Raw genomic sequence first — 26,425 nt, forward strand, 5'->3', positions numbered from 1 at the left:
TTATTATTTATTATTATAGAGCCATCAATTCCATGGCTCTTTACATGTGAAAGGGGTATACATAATAGGGACAAGTACAATAATCATAAACAATACAAGACACAGACAGGTACAGGAGGAGAGAGGTCCCCCCCCGTGTGTTGATTGGTGCTGCTATGAACGAAAACGTCAAAAATAAAGCTTGGATCATTGAATGTCCGGGGCTTTAATGTCCCCCAGAAAAGATCTCAGATATTATATAACATGCACAAACAGAAAATACAGATACTGCTTCTGCAAGAGACGCATTTTAAAACAGGCCATGTACCTGACATTCATAACCGATACTACACCGAGTGGCTATATAGTACCAATACTGATTCAAAATCAAAGGGGGTATCGATAGCAGTGCATAAAAATTTAAGTCACTCAGTGTTGGACTTGCGGGTGGATGATGCGGGTAGATATGTCCTACTTAAATTGAAAATTTGCACCATTTGGGAGGAGTGTGGCGCCCTCGAGGCGAGTGACTGCGTGTTACATATGTTACACCTCACAGATGTATGGAGGATCATGAAGCCCGGGGAAGAGATTACACATTCTTCTCCAACCCTCACCAATCCTATAGCAGGATTGACTTTTTTTTTGGTTAACCAACCGGTCCTGTTATGGCATCCAGTGCCTACCATTGGAAACATGATTTGGACAGATCATGCGCCTATATTCTTAGAGATCACTCCCCATGACTGCCCAAATCGGGCATGGACTTGGCGCTGAACGATAAGCTGTTGCAGGACAGTGTGCGTGTCTCTGACCTGGGGAATTCTTTTGACCTCTTCATATCCTCACACGCAGCAGATCCTACTCCCCTACCAATCCAATGGGACGCATTTAAATGCGTATTGAGAGGGATGTTGATCAAGCGTGGAGCACGACTTAAAAAGGAAATGTCCTTGGAGATAGCGGGTCTCCTCCAGACAATTAATAGATATGAGAAGGTAAATAAAGCTCATATTGAGAAAATACTACTCTGGGCTATATAACATACAAGGGACATATGCAGACATGGCCGCCCAGGATTTACAACAACGCATTGATTCCTATATAATGGAGACTGCCCTCCCAGTTCTAAATATGGACGAAACAACGCAGTTAGATGAAATTTTCTCGGAGGGAGAGATAGATGCAGTTATTAAAAACACCCCAACGGGAAAGAGCCCAGGTCCTGACGGCTTCTCCCCCACATTCTATAAGAAATTTCTAGAAAAGAGCACCCCTTTTATTACTAAAGTATTTAATTCATTCTCTGAGGATTCTCCATTCTCCCCACAGACTCTCGAAGCTCATATTACAGTGATCCCAAAGCCAGAGAAGGAGGCAACGTTGGTTTCTAATTACAGACCTATATCACTGATAAACATTGATATGAAAATATTCGCCAAGCTTTTGGCTGAAAAATTGGCCCCCTTGCTTCCTTCTCTGGTTCATATGGATCAGGTGGGATTCGTTCAGGGGAGAGAGGCATGGGACAATGTGAATAAAACAATTACAATATTTGCACAGGCCATATCCAGGGCAGAGCCAGTGGGGCTCCTTTCTGTAGACGCGGAAAAGGCTTTTGACTGCGTACACTGGGGGTTCATGAGGTCCGCATTATCACAGATAGGACTGGGTCAGAATTTTCTTGGAAAGGTTCTGACCCTGTACACCTGTCCTTCGGCCGGCATCAAAGCCAATGGTTCCCTTTCTGCTCCAACTGAGATCAGAAACGGCACCCGCCAGGGATGTCCACTTTCCCCTCTATTATACATAATAGTCATGGAGCACCTGGCAAACGTGATCAGGGGGAACCCCAGTGTGCACGGTCTTAGCCTAGCACAAACAGAATATAAGACATCATTGTATGCAAATGACCTCCTGCTATACACCTCGCAACCTGTGGTTTCTTTCCCCTTGCTCTTAAAAGAATTTGAACGATTTGGCACATTGAGTAATTTCAAGGTAAACTACTCCAAAACAGAAGCGATGAACGTCACCCTGGCCCTGTCGGAAGTCCAGATAATCAAAAATAAATTCCCTTTTCGGTGACAGACAAAGGCAATTAAATACTTAGGGGTAAATATACCAACTAAACTTAACCTACTTTACGCTCTAAATTATCTGATCCTGTTATCCAAAACTCTAAAGGATCTTGAGTCCTATAATAAGAAAAGTTTATCGTGGTTTGGTCGAATAAATTCCTTTAAAATGGACATTTTACCATGATTTCTTTATATCTTTTAGACAGTACCCATTAATCCTCCCGCGGCTTTTTTTAAGACTCTCAAATCCACGTTGGTCCGGTTTATATGGAAGGGGGCTAAGCCCAGGATTAGCTATCAGATTCTCACACAACCTAAAACGACTGGAGGGGTGGGTTTACCAGATTTGTGTTCATACCACCAAGCTTCACTGTTGGCTTGTCTGATCGATTGGCATTTCCATTCCAAATCTAAGCAATGGGTTTTATTAGAACAGGAATACTCCTCGACGCAGCTGAAAAAACTCCCTTGGATCTCCCCTAGACAGGAAACACCAGTCGACCCTGTAGGGATCTTGCTTGCGACCACGCTAAAAGTTTGGGATCACATAAAAATTAAAAATTTTGGACAATAGTATTTCAGTTTTATAGCCAAATGATGGAGGAATAAGTCACTCTGTCAGTTAAAATCGCAATTCTTTCAATTCTTCCCGGCTCCATTGAACAATAGAAAAAGAGCTTGTTGCGCTTCTGCCTGATAGCAGCCCAGACTATCATCCCAAGACATTGGCGATTGACAACGAGACCCAGCATGACAGAATGGTTGTCAGAATTCTCCCATATATTCCATATGGAGGAACTCTCGTCAGAGCTCATAGATTCACATGAAAAATGCGTAAGGTTGTGGCAGCCTTGGATACTACGTAAGGAAACAGCAAACTTTTCTCGTATGTTTCAGTAGCGGGACTCAATCCCCCCTTTTGTCTTTAGTTCTTTCTCTTCTTTCTTGCTTCTTTTCGATCATATCTCTCTGATTCTTTTGCTTTGATATGGAACAAATTGCAGTGTTTTGGTGGAATAGATGCAGTGGAAATAAAGGAGACACTGATGTAGTGAACAGTAATAATACCACGCACACAGATGGCATCACAGATTGGGTAGAGGTGTTATGTATCCACCTGGTCTGAGCATATAATATTATGATATGTATGTTGTGTTCTATTATAAATGCATCAATCTTTTATCCTCTTTCTTTGTTTTCTGTATTTCACTTAAACTTTAATAAACACTGAGTGATTATGTGTCATCATGCTCGTAGTTTTCAGCTAGTTCATTAGACTGAGCAGCCAATCCATCAAAGGCCTTGGAGATGCTTCCATCTGGTGCAGTATTCTTAGGAATGAAAATGCAACAAAATCCTCCAAAAATCTTACATACACCTCCTTTTTCTGCTAAGAGCATGCCTAGTGCTGTCCTATTCTGCCAAGACATGTGGGAACTTTGTCGTAGCTGCTCAGCTATGCTTTTAACAGTTTCTTAAGTGTAATTAGCAAATCTCTGCTGGTTGTAGTATATTTAGTTTATCCAGTGTATATTTTTGTTTATAGTTACCCACCATGTAATGGACTTCCACCAAGCTGCTACCTGGTTCCTAACCTTGGCTTCATTGGGCACTCCCATGGAAATGTCATCTATGTAGATACTAGAATGAAAGAATCCTCCGGGGGATTTTCGCGCTTCCTTCTTTGCCAACTACATACCTTTTGGCCATGTCTCTGTTGACAACAGTTGAAAGGGCATGACTAGCTGGATTATCACACAATCTCCTTGGAAACCATGCGGCAATTTGGCCTGTATTCTTTTGTAACCACATAACCATCATATGTCCACTCTAAGGGTGGTCTGGTTGGACCGTAGGGTCGAGTAGTTGGCAATGTGGTAGACATTGATCCGTTCTCTACAAAAGTTGTTCTGAAATTCACCAAGGTTGTGTCTGTCCCATGGAATACTAATTTATAAATATTGGTGTGCACTCACAGGCTGTGTCGAAATGCAAGTGAACTGGCTGTGATCAACCACTGGTCAGTCAATATAGAACTTCACACTCTTATTTCATGCTTTTCGAAATTATTTGTGTTACCTAAATAAAGAACATAGACGGGTACAAGTAAAAGGCGACTTTTGAATATGACGTTTCAGTCATGTTGGCCTTGTTCACTAGTCGCTGTAAACAAAACAAACATGACATAAATACAAAATACATGATGTCTATTTAATATACAAAATATACAATAAAAATAAAAATTATTTCATATATTTCTGAATTACATAGATGCACATACAGTGTTTAGTAAATCGAATACTGATCAATAACCATAACGTTAGTAGCTCTCTCAGATGGCATATCCCAATGTCTAAACATGCTCGATGTATAACATATCGCAATTTTCAAGTAAGTTGGGTGGATACCATATCATAATTTATAAACATGCTGAATGGATTACATAAGGAATTATAGTACACTAAATAGCAAGGAAGCCCACGTAGCCACTTATACCTAATACACCTATAACCCTCATAGTGGACATGATAAAGATGAGGCTCTGTCTATTTGACCTGAATAAACAATAAGGCAATACCAGGTTTTTTTTTATTAACATTGCAACTTCCTTCCTATTTAGTGTATTCCTTAAGTCATCCATTCAGCATGTTTATAAATTGTGATATGGTATCCATCCAACATACTTGGAAATTGGGAAATGGTATACATTGAGCATGTTTAGAAATTGGGATATGCCACCTGAGAGAGCTACTCACTTCATGGTTATTGATCAGTATTTGATTTACTAAAAACTGTATCTGCATCTATGCAATTCAGAAAAACAAGTGCATGTCAATAAATTAGATTATCATCAAAAAGTTAATTTATTTCAGTAATTCAATACAAAAAAGGAAACACATATATTATATAGAGTCATTACACACAGAAGGATCTATATCAAGTGTTTGCTTCTGTTAATGTTGATAATTATGGCTTACAGCCAATGAAAACCCAAAACTCATTATCTCAGAAAATTTGACAATTATATAAGACCAATTGGAAAAACGATGTTAAACTCAGAAATGTTGGCGCTACTGAAAAGTCTGTACAGTAAATACACTCAATACTTGGTCGAGGCTCCTTTTGCATTAATTACTGCATCAATGCGGCGCGGCATGGAGGCGATCAGCCTGTGGCACTGCTGAGGTGTTAGGGAAGTCCAGGTTGCTTTGATAGCAGCCTTCAGCTCGTCTGCATTGCTGGGTCTGGTGTCTGTCATCTTCCCCTTGACAATACCCCATTTTTTGTATTAGAGAGTCTGGTCACCCTCTAGCACAAAAAAATGCATATACTTATAGCAATGTAGGTGGTAATACAAATAGACAAGTTTTAAAGGGCACCTGTCAGGTTGGGTTTTTTATATTAAATCGACATAATGTGTTTTAAATGATGCAATGTGGTTTTCTAACATGGTTTAAAATAAATAAATAAATAATCCACGGATTTATCTTTAAAAAAAAAAAAAGAAGACCTTATCTGCTTAGGGTGAATGCATTACATCATACCTTACGTTTCAGTCAAAGGGGTGGCACCTTTTTTGGGATTAGTCACTGTCACTCAAGTTCAGGCATGATTTTTTTTTACTTAGCCACGCCCCCCTATTGTAATTGATTACACCACTGGTCCTTCAACATCAGTTCTCTGTTAAGCTCCACCCATTACTGTCACATGGTCGTGACCTCAGAACATCACCTATGGTGTAATCAATTCAAATGTTGGTGGTGTGACTAGGTTAAAAAGAGAATTATGCCGGAACTTGAGTCACAGTGACTGATCCCAGCAAAATCACCAACCCTATGACTGAAATGTAAGGTATTTGCTGCATTCAGATAAAATATATAAAATATATTTTTTTTAAGATAAATACATGGATTTTTTCAATTATTACGCTTGAATGACAGAATTCATTCTGCTACATATTGTACTAGAAAAGAGGAAAAAATTCCAAGTGGGGTGAAAATGCAAAAAGAGTTCAGTTCTACAATTATTTTTTTTTTATTTATTATGTTCACTATATGTTGAGCCCTTCATGACCAAGGACGTACCTACACATCCTAGAAGGGAAGTAATTCCTGACCAAGGATGTACACTGTGTGCAGAATTATTAGGCAAATGAGTATTTTGATCACATGATACTTTTTGTAAATGTTGTCCTTTCCAAGCTGTATAGGCTTGAGAGTCAACTACCAATTAAGTAAATCAGGTGATGTGCATCTCTGTAATGAGGAGGGGTGTGGTGTAATGACATCAACACCCTATATACGGTGTGCTTAATTATTAGGCAACTTCCTTTCCTTTAGCAAAATGGGTCAGAAGAGAGATTTGACGGGCTCTGAAAAGTCCAAAATTGTGAGATGTCTTGCAGAGGGATGCAACAGTCTTGAACTTGCCAAACTTTTCAAGTGTGATCACCAAACAATCAAGTGTTTCATGGCAAATAGCCAACAGCATCGCAAGAAGCATGTTGGGCAAAAAGGCGCAAAATAACTGCCCATGAATTGAGGAAAATCAAGCGTGAAGCTGCCAAGAAGCCATTTGCCACCAGTTTGGCCATATTTCAGAGCTGCAACGTTACTGGAGTATCAAAAAGCACAAGGTGTGCCATACTCAGATACATGGCCAAGGTAAGGAAGGCTGAAAAATGACCACCTTTGAACAAGAAACATAAGATTAAGCATTAAGACTGGGCCAAGAAATATCTTAAGACTGATTTTTCAAAGGTTTTATGGACTGATGAAACGAGAGTGACTCTTGATGAGCCAGATGGATGGGCCAGGGGCTGGATCAGTAAAGGGCAGAGAGCTCCACTCCAACTCAGACCCTAGCAAGGTGGAGGTGGGGTAGTGGTATGGGTTCATAACATCAAAGATGAACTTGTGGGACCTTTTCGGCTTGAGGATGGAGTGAAGCTCAACTCCCAGACCTACTGCCAGTTTCTGGAAGACAACTTCTTCAAGCAGTGTTACAGGAAGAAGTCGGCATCGTTCAAGAAAAACATGATTTTCATGCAGTACAATGCTCCATCACATGCATCCAACTACTCCACAGCGTGGCTGGCCAGTAAAGGTCTAAAAGATGAAAAAATAATCACATGGCCCCCTTGTTCACCTGATCTGAACCCCATAGAGAACCTGTGGTCCCTCATAAAATATGAGATCTACAGGGAGGGAAAACTACACCTCTCGGAACAGTGTCTGGGAGGCTGTGGTGGCTGCTGCATGCAATGTTGATCGTAAACAGATCAAGCAACTGACAGTATGGATGGTAGGCTGTTGAGTGTCATCATAAAGAAAGGTGGCTATATTGGTCACTCATTTTTTTGGGATTTGTTTTTGCATGTCAGAAATGTTTATCTCTAAATTTTGTGCAGTTATATTGGTTTACCTGGTGAAAATAAACAAGTGAGATGGAAATATATTTGATTTTATTGAGTTGCCTAATAATTATGCACAGTAATATTTACCTGCACAAATAGATATCCTCCTAAGATAGCCAAATCTAAAAAAAAAACACTCCAACTTCCAAAAATATTAAGCTTTGATATTTATGAGTCTTTTGGATTGATTGAGAACATAGTTGTTGATCAATAATAAAAAAAATCCTCTAAAATACAATTTGCCTAATAATTCTGCACACGGTGTATAGGTACATCCTGGCGATCATCCGGGCACAAGAGCTGCTTTCCCTCTCCCCTCCGATTAGTGTCCCTGTGATGTAATCACAATGACCCAATCATCGCTATGGTAACCCGAGGTCATTATGACAACCTCCGGGTCACCCGACTAAGGGAAGCCTCAGGTATCATGCCTGCAGCATGATCACTGAAGTGCACAGTGCAGGTCTGACAGCTAAACTTTATTGCAGTGATCAATCATTATAGTACAATGCAGCTGCGATCAGAGCACTGTATGGTAATGTCCAATAAAGAGACTAAGTAATAAAATAGTAAAAAAAAAATGTAAAAATATAAAAAAAAAAAATCAGAAAATAAAAAACAAAACAATAAAAGAAAATGGTTCCAATAAATAGTTATATTTGTATAAAAAAAATATTTGGTATTGCCGCATTTGTAACAACCCAATCAATAAACCTGTCAAACTAGTTAACCCTTTCCGCGAACAAAGTAAAAAAGTAACAAAAACTCTGTCTTTTCATCATACAGCTGGCAAAAAAATGGAATAAAACACAATTAAATATTCATATATAAATAAAAATGGTACCACTAAAAACTTAATTTTGTCCTCCAAAAACAAGCCACTATACAGCTCCATCAGCTAAAAAATTAAAAAGCTATAACTCTCAGAATACAGCAATGCAAAAACATTTTTTTCCCTATAAAATAGTTTTTATGCTGTAAAAGCGGCAAAAGTAAAACCTATATAAATGTTGTATCGCTGTAATTGTATTGACTCAAAGAAGAAAGCGGTAAAAATAATAAATCCTAAATTGCGGTTTCTTCTTGATTGTGCATCACAAAAAGTGGAATAGAAAGCAATCAAAAAATATTATGTGGCTCAAAATAGTACGAATAAAATCTCCAACTCATCCCACAAAAAACAAACTCTCACATGAAGCTATAGCTTTCAAAATTCAGTAATACAAAAATATTTCTTTTGTAAAAAGATGATTTTACTGTGATAGTTGCCAAAGCTAAAAAAAAAATATAAACCTGGTATTGCTGTAATCATACTAACCAGAGGAATAAATTTGCCTAATCATTTATACCACAAGATAAAAAATAGATATATCAAATAAACCAATTCTTCAACTGCTGATGATTTGTTCATTCTGCCGCCCAAAGATTGCAGTATGTGTGCCCACAATCAGGAATTTCAGCATTTTTGAAGCAGCGTGCTTTTGCTGTGTCTAAAACGCTGCATTTTGCTGTACAAGTACACAAGCACAGTGGATGGGATTTACAGAAATCCCATGCCCACTGTGCTTCTTTTCTCCACAGCGTAAATGGACTTCCAGCGCAGCTTCCTGAGCTGCATCATGTCAATTGATGCTTGTAGAGACACAAATGTTCTCTGAGGGGAGAACAGAGCGAAAGTCCGAGCACCTCGAATTCTGATACTGGGCACAGGCACCTGTGGAGTATAATAATATAATAATATTTATTCATTTATATAGCGCTGTTTATTCCACAGCACTTTACATACATTGGTAACACTGTCCCCATTGGGGCTCACAATCTAAATTCCCTATTAGTATGGTTTTTTTTGGAGTGTCGGAGGAAACTGGAGTACCAGGAGGAAACCCACACAAACACGGGGAGAACATACAAACTCCTAGTAGATGTTGTCCTTGGTGGGAATTGAACCCAGGACCCCAGTGCTGCATGGCTGCAGTGCTAACCACTGAGCCACCGTGCCGCCCGTACACTCCCATCTCTGCAAATCATGGGCAGATACCCTAAATCTCTGAGAAACGGGAATCAGACAAAATTCCCAATGGAAAATTACCGTGGAGGGTAGCGTCATCTTGCAGTCGGGGTGCTGGTAGGCCATGCTGGTGAGGTGGGGTCTGTGTCCATAGGGGGTTGGAGTGCTTTCACTGCCCTATCTTTCAGAATGGCAAAGTCAACATCAAGGTGTTCCAGGGACCACAGCCTCATCTGTTTTCTATCCTCAGGGGAGTGCAGGCCCTGCAAGAATTGTTCTGTCATCATCAGGTTTCCTTCCTGATCACTGACAGGATCCACAAGGTTCAGAGCCCGTAGTGCGGCTTGCAACCTGAGGGCATAGTCTCTTACGCTATCTTGGGGCTTCTGGCGGCAGTTATAGAAGCCCTTTCTCAGCTCTGCCTCGGTGCGGTTTTCAAAAGCAGCTTTTAGTTTGGCAAAAATGGCTTCTACAAAGCTCCAGTCATCACTGGTCCAGGCCTCAGCCTCTAGTTCTGCTGCTCCTGTCAGTTGCCCCAGCACCACTGCAGCCCTCTGCTTACCGGTCATGGCGTACATATCCAGCAGGGTGCTGATCTTCTTCTTGAACCCGATCAAAGTGTCTGCTTTGCCAGCGTATTGGGGCAGCCAGGTCGCACCTGGGATGTACGGTAAGGAGATTGGCATAATCGGGGAGATTTCGGCCGGCGCTGCTGCGTTCACCGACGCCCTGATCGGGGGCATTAGCACTCGCGGCGTCCATCTTCCCTCAGAGTCCCGCTCCTTCTTCTTCAGGTTACTCCCTCCTCTTCCAGGGTCAGAGCGCTCCGGGGATTCTGGGACAACCCCACCCCTTCGTGGGTGGTTACTTCTTTTTACACGGGCTGCTGTTGTTTCTTTGGCGCGCTTTCTGCGGTGGCAATATGGCGGCGTTTCAAACTTTTCAATCGGACCACCAGGGCACATGGTCACCTGACTTAACAGGTCTAGTCCTTATCCTGTTCGTGACGCCAGAATTGTGAAGCCCTCTCACCTGCAGGTCGCCTCAGGGTCTTCACGTGCTGGAAATCTTCCGGCAACAGGTATGTCAGGTTAACTTCAATAGGAATCGTGACGCCACTCTCGGTAATTGAAGTCAGGGGGTGACCGCCACTGCAGTTTAGAGAGCGTCTGGGGCTGATGGTAAATGCAGTCTGGTGTTATGGCCTCCCTAGAGTGAGGCTGGCCCCAGGGGCTCAGGTGTAAGTCTGTAGTACCATAGGTCGCAGAAGAACTCACACACAAGCAGCAATGTCTTTCAATTGTTTACTCACTTTTGGGATGGTTGGTGAGAAACCCGGGCGATGCTGAGATTATACCAGGTGGAACCAGGAATTCCTGCAGGCCATTCTGAAGGTAGCTATTAACTCGCCTTCCTTGCACTTCTTTTGATTCGGATAACCCCTCACTTGCAGAATCGTGAGATTCATCCAGGGAAAGTTGCTACTGCCTCTCCTTCCCTTTCTGGCCTATTTGCCGGCAGCGTGGACCAGGTGAGATGGCTTCTGGCTCTATCTCCTTATGGGTCCCCCTGTTGCTGCTGAGGCTCGAGCTCTGTATCTTCGGTGAGGAACCTCTAGTCTCCTCACCGGCAGGTTTAGCAGATCAGTAAATTGATGTCTCGCTCTAGGGACCTGTTCCCTGTACGTGCGTAGTTACCAGCAATTCCCGTACTCGACTGCCTCTCTTCAGGTGTCTTTCAGGCTAACTTTCTGGTAAGGGTACTGCCCCGCTAACAGCTACCACACCTGCAGGGTCTGGCTAGCGTGGCTGTACGTCTGCTTCCTTCAGCAACTTCTGTACACTGCTCCACTGGCTTGCATCTCCTATTTTTTCTATCTGCCACTGTATCTAGCTTCCAGCCCCTCCCCTACACCCTTTGCTGAGAATTGCAAGTTAACCTCTTCAGAGGCTACCCAAGGGTCCCCTCTAAAGGTGTGGGAGACCTGGAGACACTATGTGTCTGTGTGTACACACCTCATTCTGGCCTTTTGGAATTACCTGGAAGCACTGTCCCAGCATGGGTGCAGTACTCTGTGGTGCCTGACCAGGTCAGGGGCGCCACAACTCCATCACCCCGGGTACTCCCAACGGCAGCGGCGGTACTCCCAATTACCGTACACCACGGGTGGCGTCACAAACTATATCTGTCCCCTGTAAATAGTTCCTCTTTTACATTTGAGTGTGGCCCCTAGCCCCCGGGTCCGGAGACCCTCGAGCCACGAGCAATCACCACCCCCGGATCCGAGTGGTTCGATCCGATGCAGGGGTGGCACACCTCAACATTTCAGAGTTCAAATGTCTTTTTTTTTCACAAATGGATTCGAGCTACAGTGCAGTGTCCATGAGCAACGGCTGCCGGGTCAGTCAGAAAACAGCAGTTCACACTTCAAAATCGAGAAATGGAAAACATGGTCAAATAGGCAGAGAATTAGAGCAAGGAGAAGACTGAAGAACGTGGTCAGGGACAAGCCAAGTCTTTACCGGTCCCAATAGAGAAACAACTCTGCACACAATGGAAATCACAAGTTCCTAATGCTGAGTGCATAGACCCTTAAATAGCAGACAATGAAGTTTGACATCGCTTCTGATCCACACTCATCATCTGCGATTAATCTATCTGTAACCTCTATCAGCCATTCACAAATACTAACTCTCTCCAATGCATGAAGCCAGGAATACAATCCTCCTGCATACACTGAGGAGCTGACCATGTGACCCCTGACTCCTCCCCTCCATGTGACATCATCACAGGTCCTGGAAGCACAGAGCAGCCATATATGTAGTGTGCGGCTCTGCAGGAGGAGGTAATGATAATTTTTATTTCTATTGCGCCAACATATTCCGCAGCACTTTACAATTCAGATTCATATTATTACCCAGGATCCTGTATGATGCTACACTGGTTCATCTTCCGATTCAGGTCCCTACAATATCGGATCCTCTCAGTGGAGATCTTCTATAGAAGAGAATTCTCCTGATTGCCCCGTGAAGGATGGATATGGACAGGGACAAGATGGCGGAGAGGATATTACACCTCACCCTAGAGATCCTCTTCCGGCTTACTGGAGAGGTGAGAGATTCTGATGACGTCACATTACACCATTCTTATCTATGGGAATAACAGATGGACAGAACTGGAGAGGTGAGGACTCTGGAAATGTCTGGAGTGAGATTTATTACTGTGTCTCTCCATAACCAGGATTACACAGTAGTGAAGAAGACCTCTAGTGAGCGCTGTCAGGCCCCTGTGTCTGAGGGATGGGGAAGACCCCTGAGCCCAATCACGGGGCCTCCACCTCACCCCCCGATACATGAGGACATCAATGACCAGAAGATCCTAGAACTCACCTACAAGATGATCGAGCTGCTGACTGGAGAGGTGACACTGCTGGGAATGCTGGGACATTATACAGTAACGCTATGAAGGGATCGGGGGTGACGGTATCATTGTATGTGTCAGGTTCCTATAAGGTGTCAGGATGTCACCGTCTATTTCTCCATGGAGGAGTGGGAGTATTTAGAAGGACACAAAGATCTGTACAAGGACGTCATGATGGAGGTTCCCCAGCCCCTCACATCACCAGGTAATAGGACTAAATACACACGGCCTATAATTACACAGGTCTACTAAAAATATTTTTTGTAATCATCACAGGTGACTTTGTACTTTTCTGAATCATCTTTTTGTTCTGATTTAAAAAATGTATATAGTTTCCATGAAGCAGCATCATTATTATAAGGTATAGGAAATATACTGGCGACATTAAGAAAACAGTAATCTATATATCAGAAAAAAATGCTTCACCTTACAAAACAGTTTTTATTGAAGGAAAATAATTTCACAGGCAAAATAGAAACCAAAATATGAGCAGAAATTAAAAGTGCTGACATTAGACTGTCCTTGAGACAATTTTTCAGGGTTGTCGCTATATAACATCCAACAGTAATCTACCATCATTGAGTCATTCCAAAAACCCTGGTAGCGGTGTTCCATTACTTTAATGTCCTGGTGAAACCGCTCGCCTTGTTCATCACTTACATCCGGAAGATATTGAGGGAAGAAATCTAAATGTGAATGCAAAAAGGGCATTTTCAGAGACATGTGACATCCAAGTCACTGGTATACATTTAGCAGTTCCTCAACACCTTCAACATATTCTGGAGATTTTTTTTTCTTAAGTTTTCACAGATCGACTTGAAGCTTTTCCAATATCTCAATTCCTTATCATTTAAGGGGGCTTTACACGCAACGACATCGCTAACGAGATGTCATTGGGGGTCACGGAATTCGTGACGCACATCCGGCTTCGTTAGCGATGTTGTTGCGTGTGAAACGCACGAACACCCGCTAACAATCAAAATTACACACCATATCGTTGATCGTTGACACGTCGTTCTAATCTCAAATATCGTTGCTGTTGCAGGACGCATGTTGTTCGTCGTTCCTGCGGCAGCACACATCGCTGTGTGTGACACCGCAGGAACGAGGAACAACATCGTACCTGCGGCCGCCGGCAATGAGGAAGGAAGGAGGTGGGCGGGATGTTCCGGCCGCTCATCTCCGTCCCTCCGATTCTATTGGGCGGCTGCTTAGTGACGCCGCTGTGATGCCGAACGAACCTCCCCCTTAGAAAGGAGGCGGTTCGCCGGCCACTGCGACGTCGCTAGGCAGGTATGTGTGACTGGGACTAACAATGTTGTGCGCCACGGACAGCGATTTGCCCGTGACGCACAACCGTCGGGGGCGGGTGCTTTCACCAGCGACATCGCTAGCGATGTCCTGGTGTGTAAACTCGCCTTTAGAGTTCCTTCAAACACATCATCTCTGTTAAGCTCTCTGACCTGAGGACCAACAAATACCTTCCTCCAGTTTTGCTGGTGAAATGCTGGAGCCTTTCTGTGAAATGTACTGGAACCTTTGTGAATTTGTCTTTGCCATGGCTTTCACAAAGTGTTTAATCAATCCCAACTTTATATGTAGTGAAGGAAGAAAGATTTTTGTTGGCGCAATAGGGATTGATGATTTCATATTTCCATTGTGAAGCAACACTGCTTTCACACTTCTCTGGGATGAGTCAATAAACAATCGCCAATCTGCAACAACATACTCTTGATTCAGTTCTTCAAATAGGCCATTCACATTAGTCCATCAACTGTAAAAATTTGTTAGTGTCACTTCTGTTTCAGTAATAACACACTTTGACATCATCATGAAGAAGATTCTTCTATTTCAACCTAGATGCAAGAAGTTCAGCTTTATCTTTTGATAATGAAAGGTCTCTGATGAGATCATTTAATTCATGTTGATTAAAGCAATCTGGCTGCTCGGCTGCTCCGTCAGGTACATAATCATCTTGAATTGAGGTCTCCATATCTTCGCCAGTAGCTTCAGCTCAATCGTCTTTGTATTCTACTTCATTTTCATCCAGACCAGACAACAGTGGTACAGGAACTGGCAAGGTCCCATCATGTGGAACTGGCTTAATCGTAGAATCAAGTTCAGGGTAATTAATCTTAAGTTTGTTCTTTGTAGAAAAGCCCTTCAGTTTGACAAAACAAAAGTAACAGTCGTTCTCTCCAAATCAGGGAAACAGCAAATGGCATAGCCATTTTCCTCATATTCAACCAGTCACAAAGACCATTTGAACAACTTGAGCATATCACATGGGGGGCCCAGCATACATTGAAAATGCAGAAATAACATAATAACAAAAATACGGTACTACTATCTCAGAAACTTTGTGATTCAACAAAACTAAGCATATTTTTGGAATCAGCGCATCAAACTCCATAAAACAGACATATTACCTTTGCTGATGATTTTTTTGTGTTGACCAGTGTTATTTGTATGTAAAGAATAAATTAAGTCCCTGTATGTGTTTTCTCCAGTTCTATCCAGTAAGAGAAGAACACCAGAGAGATGTCCCCATCCTCTTCTCGCACAGGACTGTAAACAAGAAGATCCCGATGTTCCTCAGGATCATCAGGTAGATGGAGAGAAGGTGCCATGAAATCTCCCTATGATGTGTAGACGGCTGTGAAGGTCTCGTTCTCAGTCTTGTTTTATCCACCAGTATTATATGTTTTATACTTGTGTAATGAGAGCGGTGGAGATGGCAGGATTAGAGCTGATCATAGATGTGACTTCTCCATCTGTCTTGTGACTTTACAATACTTGTTTCAGGCTGAAGATCTGACCCATAATAATACTACAGAGACATATGTGAGGGGTGATGAGCGGTGTAAAGAAGAGATTCCTACAGATAACAGCCCAGGTGAGTAGTAACCACTAAATGCAGAGAAGTCACAGATTCTTCTCAGTCACCGGCTGTGGCTGCTTTATTGATTTGTGTAGTCCGGCCATATCACAGTCATGTGATCAACTTTTTGCTGCTAAACCACAACGTTCTCCATCCCTTGAAACTGTTGAAGTTACTTTGGGCACTGAAAGCTCTTCTTCTATAGAGATTACAACCTGGAGGATCCACCTACCTCCTAGAATTAGAAAATGCTGACCCTTACCTGCCCAGGTCTGTGTATTACAAAGTCAATGACAGCGGACATTGAATGAGCTGACAGGTTATAAAAACACTTGGAGAAGCATATTAAGAGAAAGCAGAGGGTGATAATGCTGTTTCCTTCCCAGAATACTGGTATCATATACAGTCCCTAACAAAAGTTCTGTCGCTTATCTATGTTATGTAAATAAAAGCTTATAACCTGACTTTAAATTCACCCATTGGTTTTATAAATTACTCTTTTGAAAGCTGAAACCCTCCCAAATTTGGTTTAAGTTATGAAAATAAAGTTGCTGCAAAGCTGAGATATTGATCATTTAATGAACACAGAAAGGTCAGATTTTGGCAAGACAAAAGTTTTCTCGCACACAGAAAGTAATGTGAAATTCAAACAAATAATTACCTTCTAATACAAAGATATGTTGCATAACATTGGTGAATGAAGTTGTGGTGCTATTAGAGCCATATTTAATATGTGTGTAGCCCCAAGTTTTGTCACCTTGTCATATAATGCACCCAATCCTAGTTTACATCCTTACCTGTGCTCACTAAATGATCGGTTAATGGCGCCATTTCTTTCACTAGTGGTGTATTCTGTGTGATTCTCTGCAGGAGGTGTATTCAGCCTAGCCAGCAGCGTTTTCATTAACACTAATTCATAGATTCTGTATTCCACATGTGTCATCACACATCTGAATATTTCTACATCATTCTCGGCTAATAATTCTGAATTCTCTCTTTCTCCTTTGCACGGATCATCTATTTTTCCACATATAGCCAGTTCCGCTGACGAAGGTCACTGCGTTGACCGAAACGTCTTATAATATTTGAACTGTTCTATATTTTGAATAAAGTTTTCCTTTTTGCATCCATTTTGGAGTGCCTGGTTCATCTTATTTTTGGATACGGATTTGGACCCTACCAGAGCACCCATTCCTTAAAATAGAAGTGCCGTGTCATTCTGTATAATAGTTTTCCGTCAAGACATGCTTGACTCTGATTGAGAGCATGCCCAGAGGGATTCAGGCAGTGCTGAAAGCCAAAAAATGGATTTACAAAATACTCAGATAATAAAAAACCCCATAAAATTTAGATATTTAGGAGAAAAACCATAACAATGCAGTGACATGACAAGAATCTGCATAAGTAATCATGTGCTAATTAGTTGCAAGTCACATTTATGTATGAGATGGCCAAAATGATTATCTTTAAAATGAATGCAGTCTCATGCTTATAGCTGTAGTGTATGGTGAGATATGGAGCCTGAAATTCAAAAGTTCAAAATATTGTTACCCTTTTGCTCATCAGTTTATAGGAGTAGTGACTTTTTGACTCCATAGGCACTTTCCAGAAACTGGCAAACATTGGATGATGGAGAGTGAAAATTGCAAATATGCCATTTTATTACCCAACACATAGTGCCCAGATTGTGCTCCAGGAGACATGCACACCGTAAATTCAGTGGTTTCTTTTCACCACAGCAATGCCATATACATACTGCACATGGTAAACGTGGTTTGGGCAAACTGCAAGGCTCAGAAGTGAGTTGGAGATTTTACTTTCTGAGCTCGGATTTTGCTGTACTGGCTTATGGAATCTGTGTTGCTTTTATCGAGCCTCTGAGCTACTAATATATTGTAGAAATCCTCTGATTTTTCCATTGATGAGATGATGGAAATGAGTAGGTGCTTGTTTTTTGCAAGATTAGTAAAAGTTTTTATTGGTATCATTTTCGCCTGCATCATATGTTCATGGCTTCTTTTTGCAATATTTTGGAGACAGAATGAACAAAAAGTTGAACACCACGCTCTACTGGTTCATCCTATGAGGTCTTCTATTAGACTGAACTGTCATTGTGTTAAACAATTATATTTTGCTACACAACTTTACATTTCTATGGACATTTTAAGTAGAAATGTTTAATAATAAAATTTTCAATATATTTTGTTAAATAATTTGGTTTTATGCTTGGCAGATGACTGTGACAGAAGATCAGAGGGACAACAGACATCTTCAATTTATAAATCAGATGACCTTGAGATCACACAAGATACGATTGAAGTGAATGCCATTAATCCAGATACACAGACATCTCTTCACAGCAAAGATCTGTCATCTGATCCTATGAAACAGGTCCTCTCTTCTGATTTATTACAGACTACTAAGAAAAATATAAGTCACAAAAGAGGCATTAAAAAAGAAGCTTCTCTTAAAGCAAAGAAGTCAGTTTCACTTTCAGAATATGCAAATAGTTTTCCCCTCAAAACATCTGTTGTTAAACATAAAAAAATTCACATGGAGAAAAAGAGATTTTCTTGTTCCAAGTGTGGAAGATACTTTAACCAGAAATCACTTCTTGTTAGGCACGAGAGAATTCATACTGGGGAGAAGCCGTATTCATGTTCAGAATGTGGGAAATATTTTAAGCAGAAATCATTTCTTGCTATTCACCAGAGAACTCACACAGGGGAGAAGCCTTTTTCATGTTCAGAATGTGGGAAATGTTTTGCATATAAATCAAATCTTCTTACACACAAGAGAAGTCACACAGGGGAGAAGCCATATTCCTGTTCAGAATGTGGGAAATGTTTTGTACAGAAATCATATCTTGTTACACACCAGAGAACTCACACAGGGGAGAAGCCTTTTTCATGTTCAGAATGTGGGAAATGTTTTGTTCAGAGAGCAAATCTTGTTACACACAAGAGAAGTCACACAGGGGAGAAGCCATATACGTGTTCAGAATGTGGGAAATGTTTTGTACAGAAATCAGTTTTTGAGATACACCAGAGAACTCACACAGGGGAGAAACCTTTTTCATGTTTAGAATGTGGGAAACATTTTACTAGGAAATCACGTTTTGCCATTCACCAGAGAACTCACACAGGGGAGAAGCCTTTTTCATGTTTAGAATGTGGGAAATGTTTTGCACAGAAATCAAATCTTGTTACACACAAAAGAAGTCACACAGGGGAGAAGCCATATTCATGCTCAGAATGTGGGAAATGTTTTGTACATAAATCACATTATGTGATACACCAGAAAAGTCACACAGGGGAGATGCTTTTTACTTGTTCAGAATGTGGGAAACATTTTAATAAGAAATCACATTTTGTTGTTCACCAGAGAACTCACACAGGGGAGAAGCCTTTTTCTTGTTCTGAATGTGGGAAATGTTTTGCACAGAATTCAAATCTTGTTACACACAAGAGAAGTCACACAGGAGAAATGCCATATTCGTGTTCAGAATGTGGGAAATCTTTTGTACATAAATCACATTTTGTTATACACCAGAGATGTCACACAGGGGAGAAGCCTTTTTCATGTTCAGAATGTGGGAAAGGTTTTGTACGTAAATCAGATCTTGTTATACATCAGAGAAATCACACAGGGGAGAAGCCTTTTTCATGTTCAGAATGTGGGAAAGGTTTTGTACGTAAATCACATCTTGTTATACATCAGAGAAGTCACACAGGGGAGTAGCCTTTTTCATGTACAGAATGTGGCAAATATTTTATCCAGAAATCGTATCTAATTATACACCATAGCATTCACACAGGGAAGAATTCATATTTGTACCTAGATTTTGAAATGTGAATTATTGAAAAATCATATTTTTTTACCATAAAAAGTAACTTGCTTTGTGAGAAATTAAATATATTACTGACAAATTGTACAAAAACCATTAACAGACTGTTGTATTATTGAATGAGAAAGGCAAATTACTTTAGAAACTGACTGTACTTTTTGGGCTATATGATGCCTCTTTTATAGTCTGAAGGCAGCTTCTTGTAAATTGGTGAATACTGAGATAGTGTTCTTCCCAATCACTGGGAGAACTGTTGCACACCTCAGTTTTCATTTTTTTATTCTTTTAAAAAGTTTAAAATAAGCAATAAATTTCGTTCAACTTCACAATTGTGTCCCACTGGTTGTTGATTCTTCACCATAAAATTTTAATTTTTATCTTTATGTTTGAAGCCTGAAATGTGGGGCACCGTACAAGCCACGTCCAGTGCTGTGTTTTTTGCACCAGAACTGATAGACCTTATGATTAGCCAATTTGTTGACTTATATTTTGCCTAGATACTCACTTCTTCACTTCTGAATGGATGGACGGAAATCCTTTTGTGTTCTTCCAACTGTCATTGCACTCGTATGCAGTTTGGCTATTTTCTTGGTCAAGAGACAGCTATCGATGAGCAGGGTGATGCCGTTTCTCTTTTCCTGGGAAATCTTCACAGCTACTCCTCAATTTGAACCAATGACTTTTCACTTGAGAAACAACCTAATAACAGGCAGAGCTATTGGGGAATGTGAGAACACATTGTAATCTGTAGTATACAGGAAGATAAAGATTTTTCCACCACCACAATCAAAACAGAAAATTCTGTGGCATGACAAGAATCAGCATCATTAATCAAGTGAAATGTATGTGTGAGATAGTCAAGATGATTGTCTATAAAATGATGGTAGCCTCACGTTCGAAGCTATAGTAGATAGTGAGATATGGAACCTGAAAGTCAAAAGTTCAAAACATAGTTACCCTTTTGCTCTTCAGTGTATATATACTCTAGCACAGCTCTAGGTGAATGTGACGCACCCCTTGGCTTTGGCTGTACTCGGTCCCGGGCATTGTATTCACTGGGACATATCACGGGTGGCCGTTGCCCGGTTCTGTGACCCTGGGGGGTCGCTTAAAAAGGAATTTTGTACAAGGGGAAAAAATAAAAATAAAGCGTTTTCATGACTTGCGGCATGTGGCTATATGGGTAAAACCGCCCCTGCAAAGTCTCTCTCTGCAGGGGCTGGTAGTATACGCAGCTTGGATATTATGGCTCTCTCCGCAAGTAGAGCTAGGCCCCAGTGGAGGATGATGGTGGTTCTAGTATGGTGATGCAAATGTATAGGAAGAATTCAGACAACACAGGAGCTGCGGTTTAACTTGTGCTTTACTCACTGGTTTGGAGTAGCTGCAACCTGGCTGGTGCTGGTCTCTACCAATCTGGTATTCCCTTTGTTCCAGTGCCGGTGTAGTGACCTGGTGAGTTTTACTTCCATGCACTCATCTGTAGTTGGTGGCCCTTTTGTCACATTATTTACAGGGATACTATCATTTCTGTCCAGCCCTATTTCACGAGTTTTATATATTTTTTTTTAATTCTGTGGAAACATGGTTGAAAAGCAATGCCTGACTTTCATTTGTTAATTTTCATAGATTTTTAATTTATTATTACTTTTGTCAAATTCTAGTTCTTTCTCTGACCATGGTAGGTTTTTATTTCATTAAACGAGGTGTACCAACAATTTTGAGCACATGTGTATAGTATGGGAGGAAAAGCATGTTCAGCCTCAGCTCTTTGCTTCTTCACGAAAGGTCCTTGAACAAATATTCTATGATTTTAGATTTTATATATATATATATATATATATATATATATATATATATATTTTGGAACCTTGGATTACGAGCATAATTGGTTCCGGACTGCTCTTAAACCAAGCTACCAAGATATCAATGCGTATTTTCCCATAGGAGATAATTGAAACACAGATAATTTGTTCCACAAGCCAAAAATATTTACTGTATTTATACAAACTTATTACAGTAATACAAAATTACGTACTGTATTCATATAACATTACAGTACACTAATACAGATATTGTGCAGTACAGAATAAAACATATGAAGCAAATTAAACTGCACCTCAGCTTACAATAAAATTGTTGGTGTGCAGGAGGTACAGTACAAACAATGTGCTGTACTGGGTAGCAGAAAGAAAGTACAATACTATATCCACAAATGCAAATTGATAGACATGCTATATAGTATATACTGCACTGTACAATGGTATACTGTATACAGTACATATGTACAGAAAGTTACCTCCATAGCGGATCAGAGCACGGTGAAAGGACAGAACCAGAAGTGTGCGCTGTGAATATTTGCTCTTATTGCAAAGCATTGCTCTTAAACCAAGTTACACATTTGTAAAAAGCTTTGCTTGTCTTGCAAAACACTCTAAAACCAAGTTACTCTTAATCCAAGTAATTTATTACATTTTTTAAGGGAAATTATCATAACATTTTTCCATTTTCCCATCTCAAACAAGTCCAAAAAGCTGGTGGATGACTATACAGAGACCCACTGAGCAGAAATATTAGGCTACAGTAACATCATATATTTTTTACAGAAAAATAGCGCTATCTCCATAGTTCTCTATACAATGACATAGATCATTCAAGGTCTTCATATTTAGGCCTCCGACACACTTCCGCATAAAAAACGTACGTGTCTCACGTTCCGTTTTTCGGGTCCGTGTTCTGTTTTTATGGGCGTTTCTCCGGTACGTGTGACATCCGTGTGGTGGCGTATGCTTGCCGTGTGTGCGTGTGGAATGTCTGTGTATGCGTACGTGTAATGTGGCTTTACCATGGCTGGTATCAAAATTGGGGGGAACGTACGCCGGTTTTTCTAATTACAGTATTTATTTATGTTACTGCACAATATAGACACGCCTACCGGCTGCTGTGATTGCTTGCAGTGAGACAGCTGTCACTCAGTGTGGGGGCGTGTCTAAACTGCAACCAATCATAGGCACCTGTGGGTGGGGGAAGCAGGGAATAGTAGATTGAATAATGAGCGGCCGGCTTTTTCAAAATAGTTAAAGCCGCCGTAGCTTTTGCACAGCTGTTCATCGCCGTGCTGGTGATCGGGGATCGGTAAGTATCAGACAGGGGGAGATACAGACCGACCGACAAAGGGATATTGACTGACAACCACAGAAAAAAAGGGAGATTGACTGACAACCACATATAAAATAGATTGACCGACATCGCTCACTAAAAAACGCACACGGACGGTACGTGTAGCACACGGACATGCTACGTGTGCCGTCCGTGCAGGAACGGACCCATTGATTTTAGCGGTTCCGTGCCTGCATGATGCCGGTACAAACGACACGGACACACGTTCCGTGTGGTTTTACGTGTGTGTGTCTGCTACCATAGGCTAACATTGGTGTACGTGTCTCTGTGCCGCCGGTACGTGCAAAAACGTACCAAACACGTACCGGCGGCACGGATGTGTGTCGAAGGCATTAGGCAGTTTTCTATTTTACTTAAATGCTCTTTAGGTCAACAAGATCAGTGACTTTCATTACATCAAGAAGCTCCAAAATTGGGTGTATATATACCATTACCACTTTATTACCATTACTGGTATCCATCTTTTGGACCATCTATTTGCACTTTACGGGTACTACAATAGTTATCTTATTGCACTTTATTAAATTTGTACTTTACTTGGTCTTTGCATAAACCCAATTTTGGCGTTATCAGCAATATTTCTTTAGAGCAGCATATCAACACTGCAGAAAAATTATTAAAATTTAACGAAGGAACATCTTAGGGATATTAGGTTGAACAACGATACGCCGTTAGCTAGGCATATTAATAATTACATGCTGGAGACCCATCTGTTGTTGCATTTCAAGGCATTGATCATGTCAGACCGCCTCCCAGAGGGGGTGATTGGGACAGGAGATTATTACAACAAGAGTCTAGATGGATTTATTGGTTGAAGACACTCCGTCCCAACGGTTTGAATGAGGAACTTTCTTTTGCACCCTTTGTTTAGTGGTGGTATAGCTATTATCAGAGCTAGGAGGGTAAGACGACGGCCGAGTGGGGGCGCCCGCCCACCCACCGTTCTATCTTATGGAGCCGACCCCCACATGATAAGTAGGGTTAGTATTTAGAAGTAGTGGGCAGAGGTTTAGAGATAGTTCTTCGGTGGGTTCTGTTTTCTGGTTCTTGTCGGCCCCAACCACAAGGTTTCTTTTGAGCTGTTGAGGTCTAGTTGACTACCATGTAGGGAGGCCTCTCATGATCAATGTCTTGAATAATGTCTTTGTATTTTGTTTTTTCTGCCCCCCCCCTTCTAAACCCGCCCTTTCTTTTGAACCATGGTGTGATAATACTCTAAATCTTGGATTTGATGTCAGATGTATATTTTTTCTAAGCAAAAATCCTTTTCTTGAGAATCTTTTGTGATCCGTTTTTTTGAGCGTGAATATAGGTATAAAAACCTCCATGTTGTTATCTGGATGACATGCTTTGATATGGACTTTATTGATTTCTATCAGCATGCTTTTGTTTAATGGGTGATATGACTAGGTACTGTTATTTCAGTTTGGAATCACCTTTTATTGATTATGAAATATATTGGATAAACCGGTTTTTGTGGCAATAATATCCTGATCATAATCAATGAGGCGGGTTAACAGTTTGTTTTCCCTACCCTTTAATATAGTGTGGTAGTTGTTTTGAAACGACAAATAATCTAATTAATGACGTTTTGTGATATGTGTATTTCTTCAGATGGTGTGGTGCTGTCATATAACCTTGTAAGGATGACGTATATTGCTATGGTGATTGTGATCTATCAGGCGTGTCACATGGCCGGGTAGTAGGAAATGATGTTGTTGTGAATTGCTATGGCAACCACAGGGTGCTGTGATGCGGCACTGTGGGCCATGTGACCGGATGGTATACGAGGAGAGACGTCACTATGGCTACTATTTAAATAACATCGTGCGTCCGGTCACCTGTTGGTCATGTGTCTGGTTGATTTGCTATGGTAACCGCAGGGTTTGATGACGCGGGTAGCGGGCCATGTGACCGGATGGGCGGTCTGGAAGGAAAATCGACGTATGTTGCCATAGTGATTGTGGAAACAACATCATGCTCCACATCCGGTCACCTGCTAGCCACGTGTCCGGGTGAGTCGCCATGGTAACCGCGAGATATGGTGATGCATTCGGCGGGCCATGTGACCGGACGGGCGTTCTGTTAAACAAGATGATGCATATCACCATAGCTAATAAATAACATCACGCGCCACATCCGAACACCTGATAACTATGTGTTCAGGTGGGCGGAAATGATGTCACACGCTGGGATAGGGAGGGAGTATTTAAACTCCCCTTTCAGCGACAGCTGACTGATAGGGCGAGAAGCACGGGCGCCTGTACCATGTGGTGAGTTCCCAGAGATCTATATAAAAGATAAGGAAATCCGTTTAGTTTGCTGATAGATATTTATTGTATATTTGTTCCAGCATGCTGTATAGGTGACAGGTCTTTCTATAATTGGAACCTGTAATGGAATCACCGCAATGTTTTTGAACAATCTTGTTAAGTGCATGTTATATGAATGCAAGGTTCATGTTTTTGTGGGACCTGAGTTGCATTTATTACTCCCCTGAAGAGTTGAGTGAAACGCGTCGGGAGACACTTCAGATCCTTGTGGGTTCCATCTTAATATAAATTAATGGACCCAATTTACTCCATTTGAAAGAATAATTGGTGAGATAAATCCGATTTCTCTTTTGCGGTGTATCCTTGGCCTTTAGACATATCCTCTGATCTTAAAGGAGGGGCCCCTGGATCCAACCAAGTAGTAAATTTATCAAGTAGGACATTATCCACTGCAGATTTGAGTGTATTAAGTAAGGGTCTCTCATTCGTACCCACGACGGATTACAACGATTTTGAAAGCATTAAGGATCTCAATCTTTTTATTAGAAAACTAAAATGGAAAAAATACTTTATCAGAGACAATAAAAGAGTATGCTCTGATTTAGGAATTTCAGATGACATCCTGGAAGATGTAAGATTCTTGTACAATTTGGATGTGATGGGGCCAGATTTGACTGGTCGAGGCCCTTTCACAGATCTCAAATTGAAGAGTAAAAAAAATGCCACCAGTTCAGAGTGACCTTAGTGCTATTGATGTTTTTTTCAATCTTGTTTCTCATGAACTGGAAAGATTGAAACCTGATCATGGTGTAAAATTTAATCTGACCAGGGAAGAAATGAGGAGCCTTGATGCCTTGGGTAAAGCGACAGATATTGTTATCAAACAATCGGATAAAGGGGGGAATACCGTTGTAATGGATCGTGAGAAATATTTGAAGATGTGCTATGACATTCTGGGGGACCAGAACAGTTATAAAAAATTGGGGTCCAATCCTTGGCAACGGTATTCGAAAGAATTAAAATCTCTACTCCTGGATGCTTTGGATAAGAAGTTGATAAGCAAATCTGAATTTGAATTTCTTTACCCTGGGCATCCGGTAATGGCTACCTTTTATAGTTTGCCCAAACTGCATAAAGGAGTTGATCCCCTAAAAGGGCGACCCATAATATCTGGGGTTGATAACCTAACGCAGAATTTGGGTGTCTACCTGGATGTTATTCTGAAACCATTTGTCCTCAGTCTGGGTTCCTATTTATCAGATACTACTGATTTGCTTAAAAAATTGGAAGGACTTACCTTTGAGGAAGGGACGCTCCTTGTTGGAATCGATGTTGAGTCT

At 41.1% G+C, this 26,425-nt stretch overlaps 2 protein-coding genes across 4 annotated transcripts in view; both read left to right on the forward strand.

The window, feature by feature from the left end:
• The window catches only part of LOC142312267 (oocyte zinc finger protein XlCOF29-like), a 259,631-nt gene extending 246,597 nt beyond the window's left edge, over positions 1–13,034 (forward strand). Inside the window, exons 1-3 of one of the 3 annotated variants that reach the window (XM_075351200.1) lie at positions 12,281–12,329; positions 12,446–12,595; positions 12,725–13,034. In XM_075351200.1, coding sequence (XP_075207315.1) covers positions 12,518–12,595; positions 12,725–12,949 — 303 coding nt within the window. In that variant the 5' untranslated portion in view covers positions 12,281–12,329; positions 12,446–12,517 and the 3' untranslated portion in view covers positions 12,950–13,034. Of the gene's footprint in view, positions 1–12,280; positions 12,330–12,409; positions 12,596–12,724 lie in introns of those variants that run through there. The other 2 variants (XM_075351199.1, XM_075351202.1) reach the window with 2 other exon arrangements.
• Positions 1–19,928, forward strand: part of LOC142312274 (uncharacterized) — a 201,713-nt gene extending 181,785 nt beyond the window's left edge. Inside the window, 1 exon segment of the mRNA XM_075351208.1 lies at positions 18,390–19,928. Within this exon segment, the coding sequence (XP_075207323.1) occupies positions 18,390–19,640 (1,251 nt within the window). The 3' untranslated portion in view covers positions 19,641–19,928.
• Positions 19,929–26,425: the final 6,497 nt, after the last annotated feature.

The sequence above is a fragment of the Anomaloglossus baeobatrachus genome, chromosome 5, assembly GCF_048569485.1.
Source record: "Anomaloglossus baeobatrachus isolate aAnoBae1 chromosome 5, aAnoBae1.hap1, whole genome shotgun sequence".
NCBI lineage: Eukaryota > Metazoa > Chordata > Amphibia > Anura > Aromobatidae > Anomaloglossus > Anomaloglossus baeobatrachus.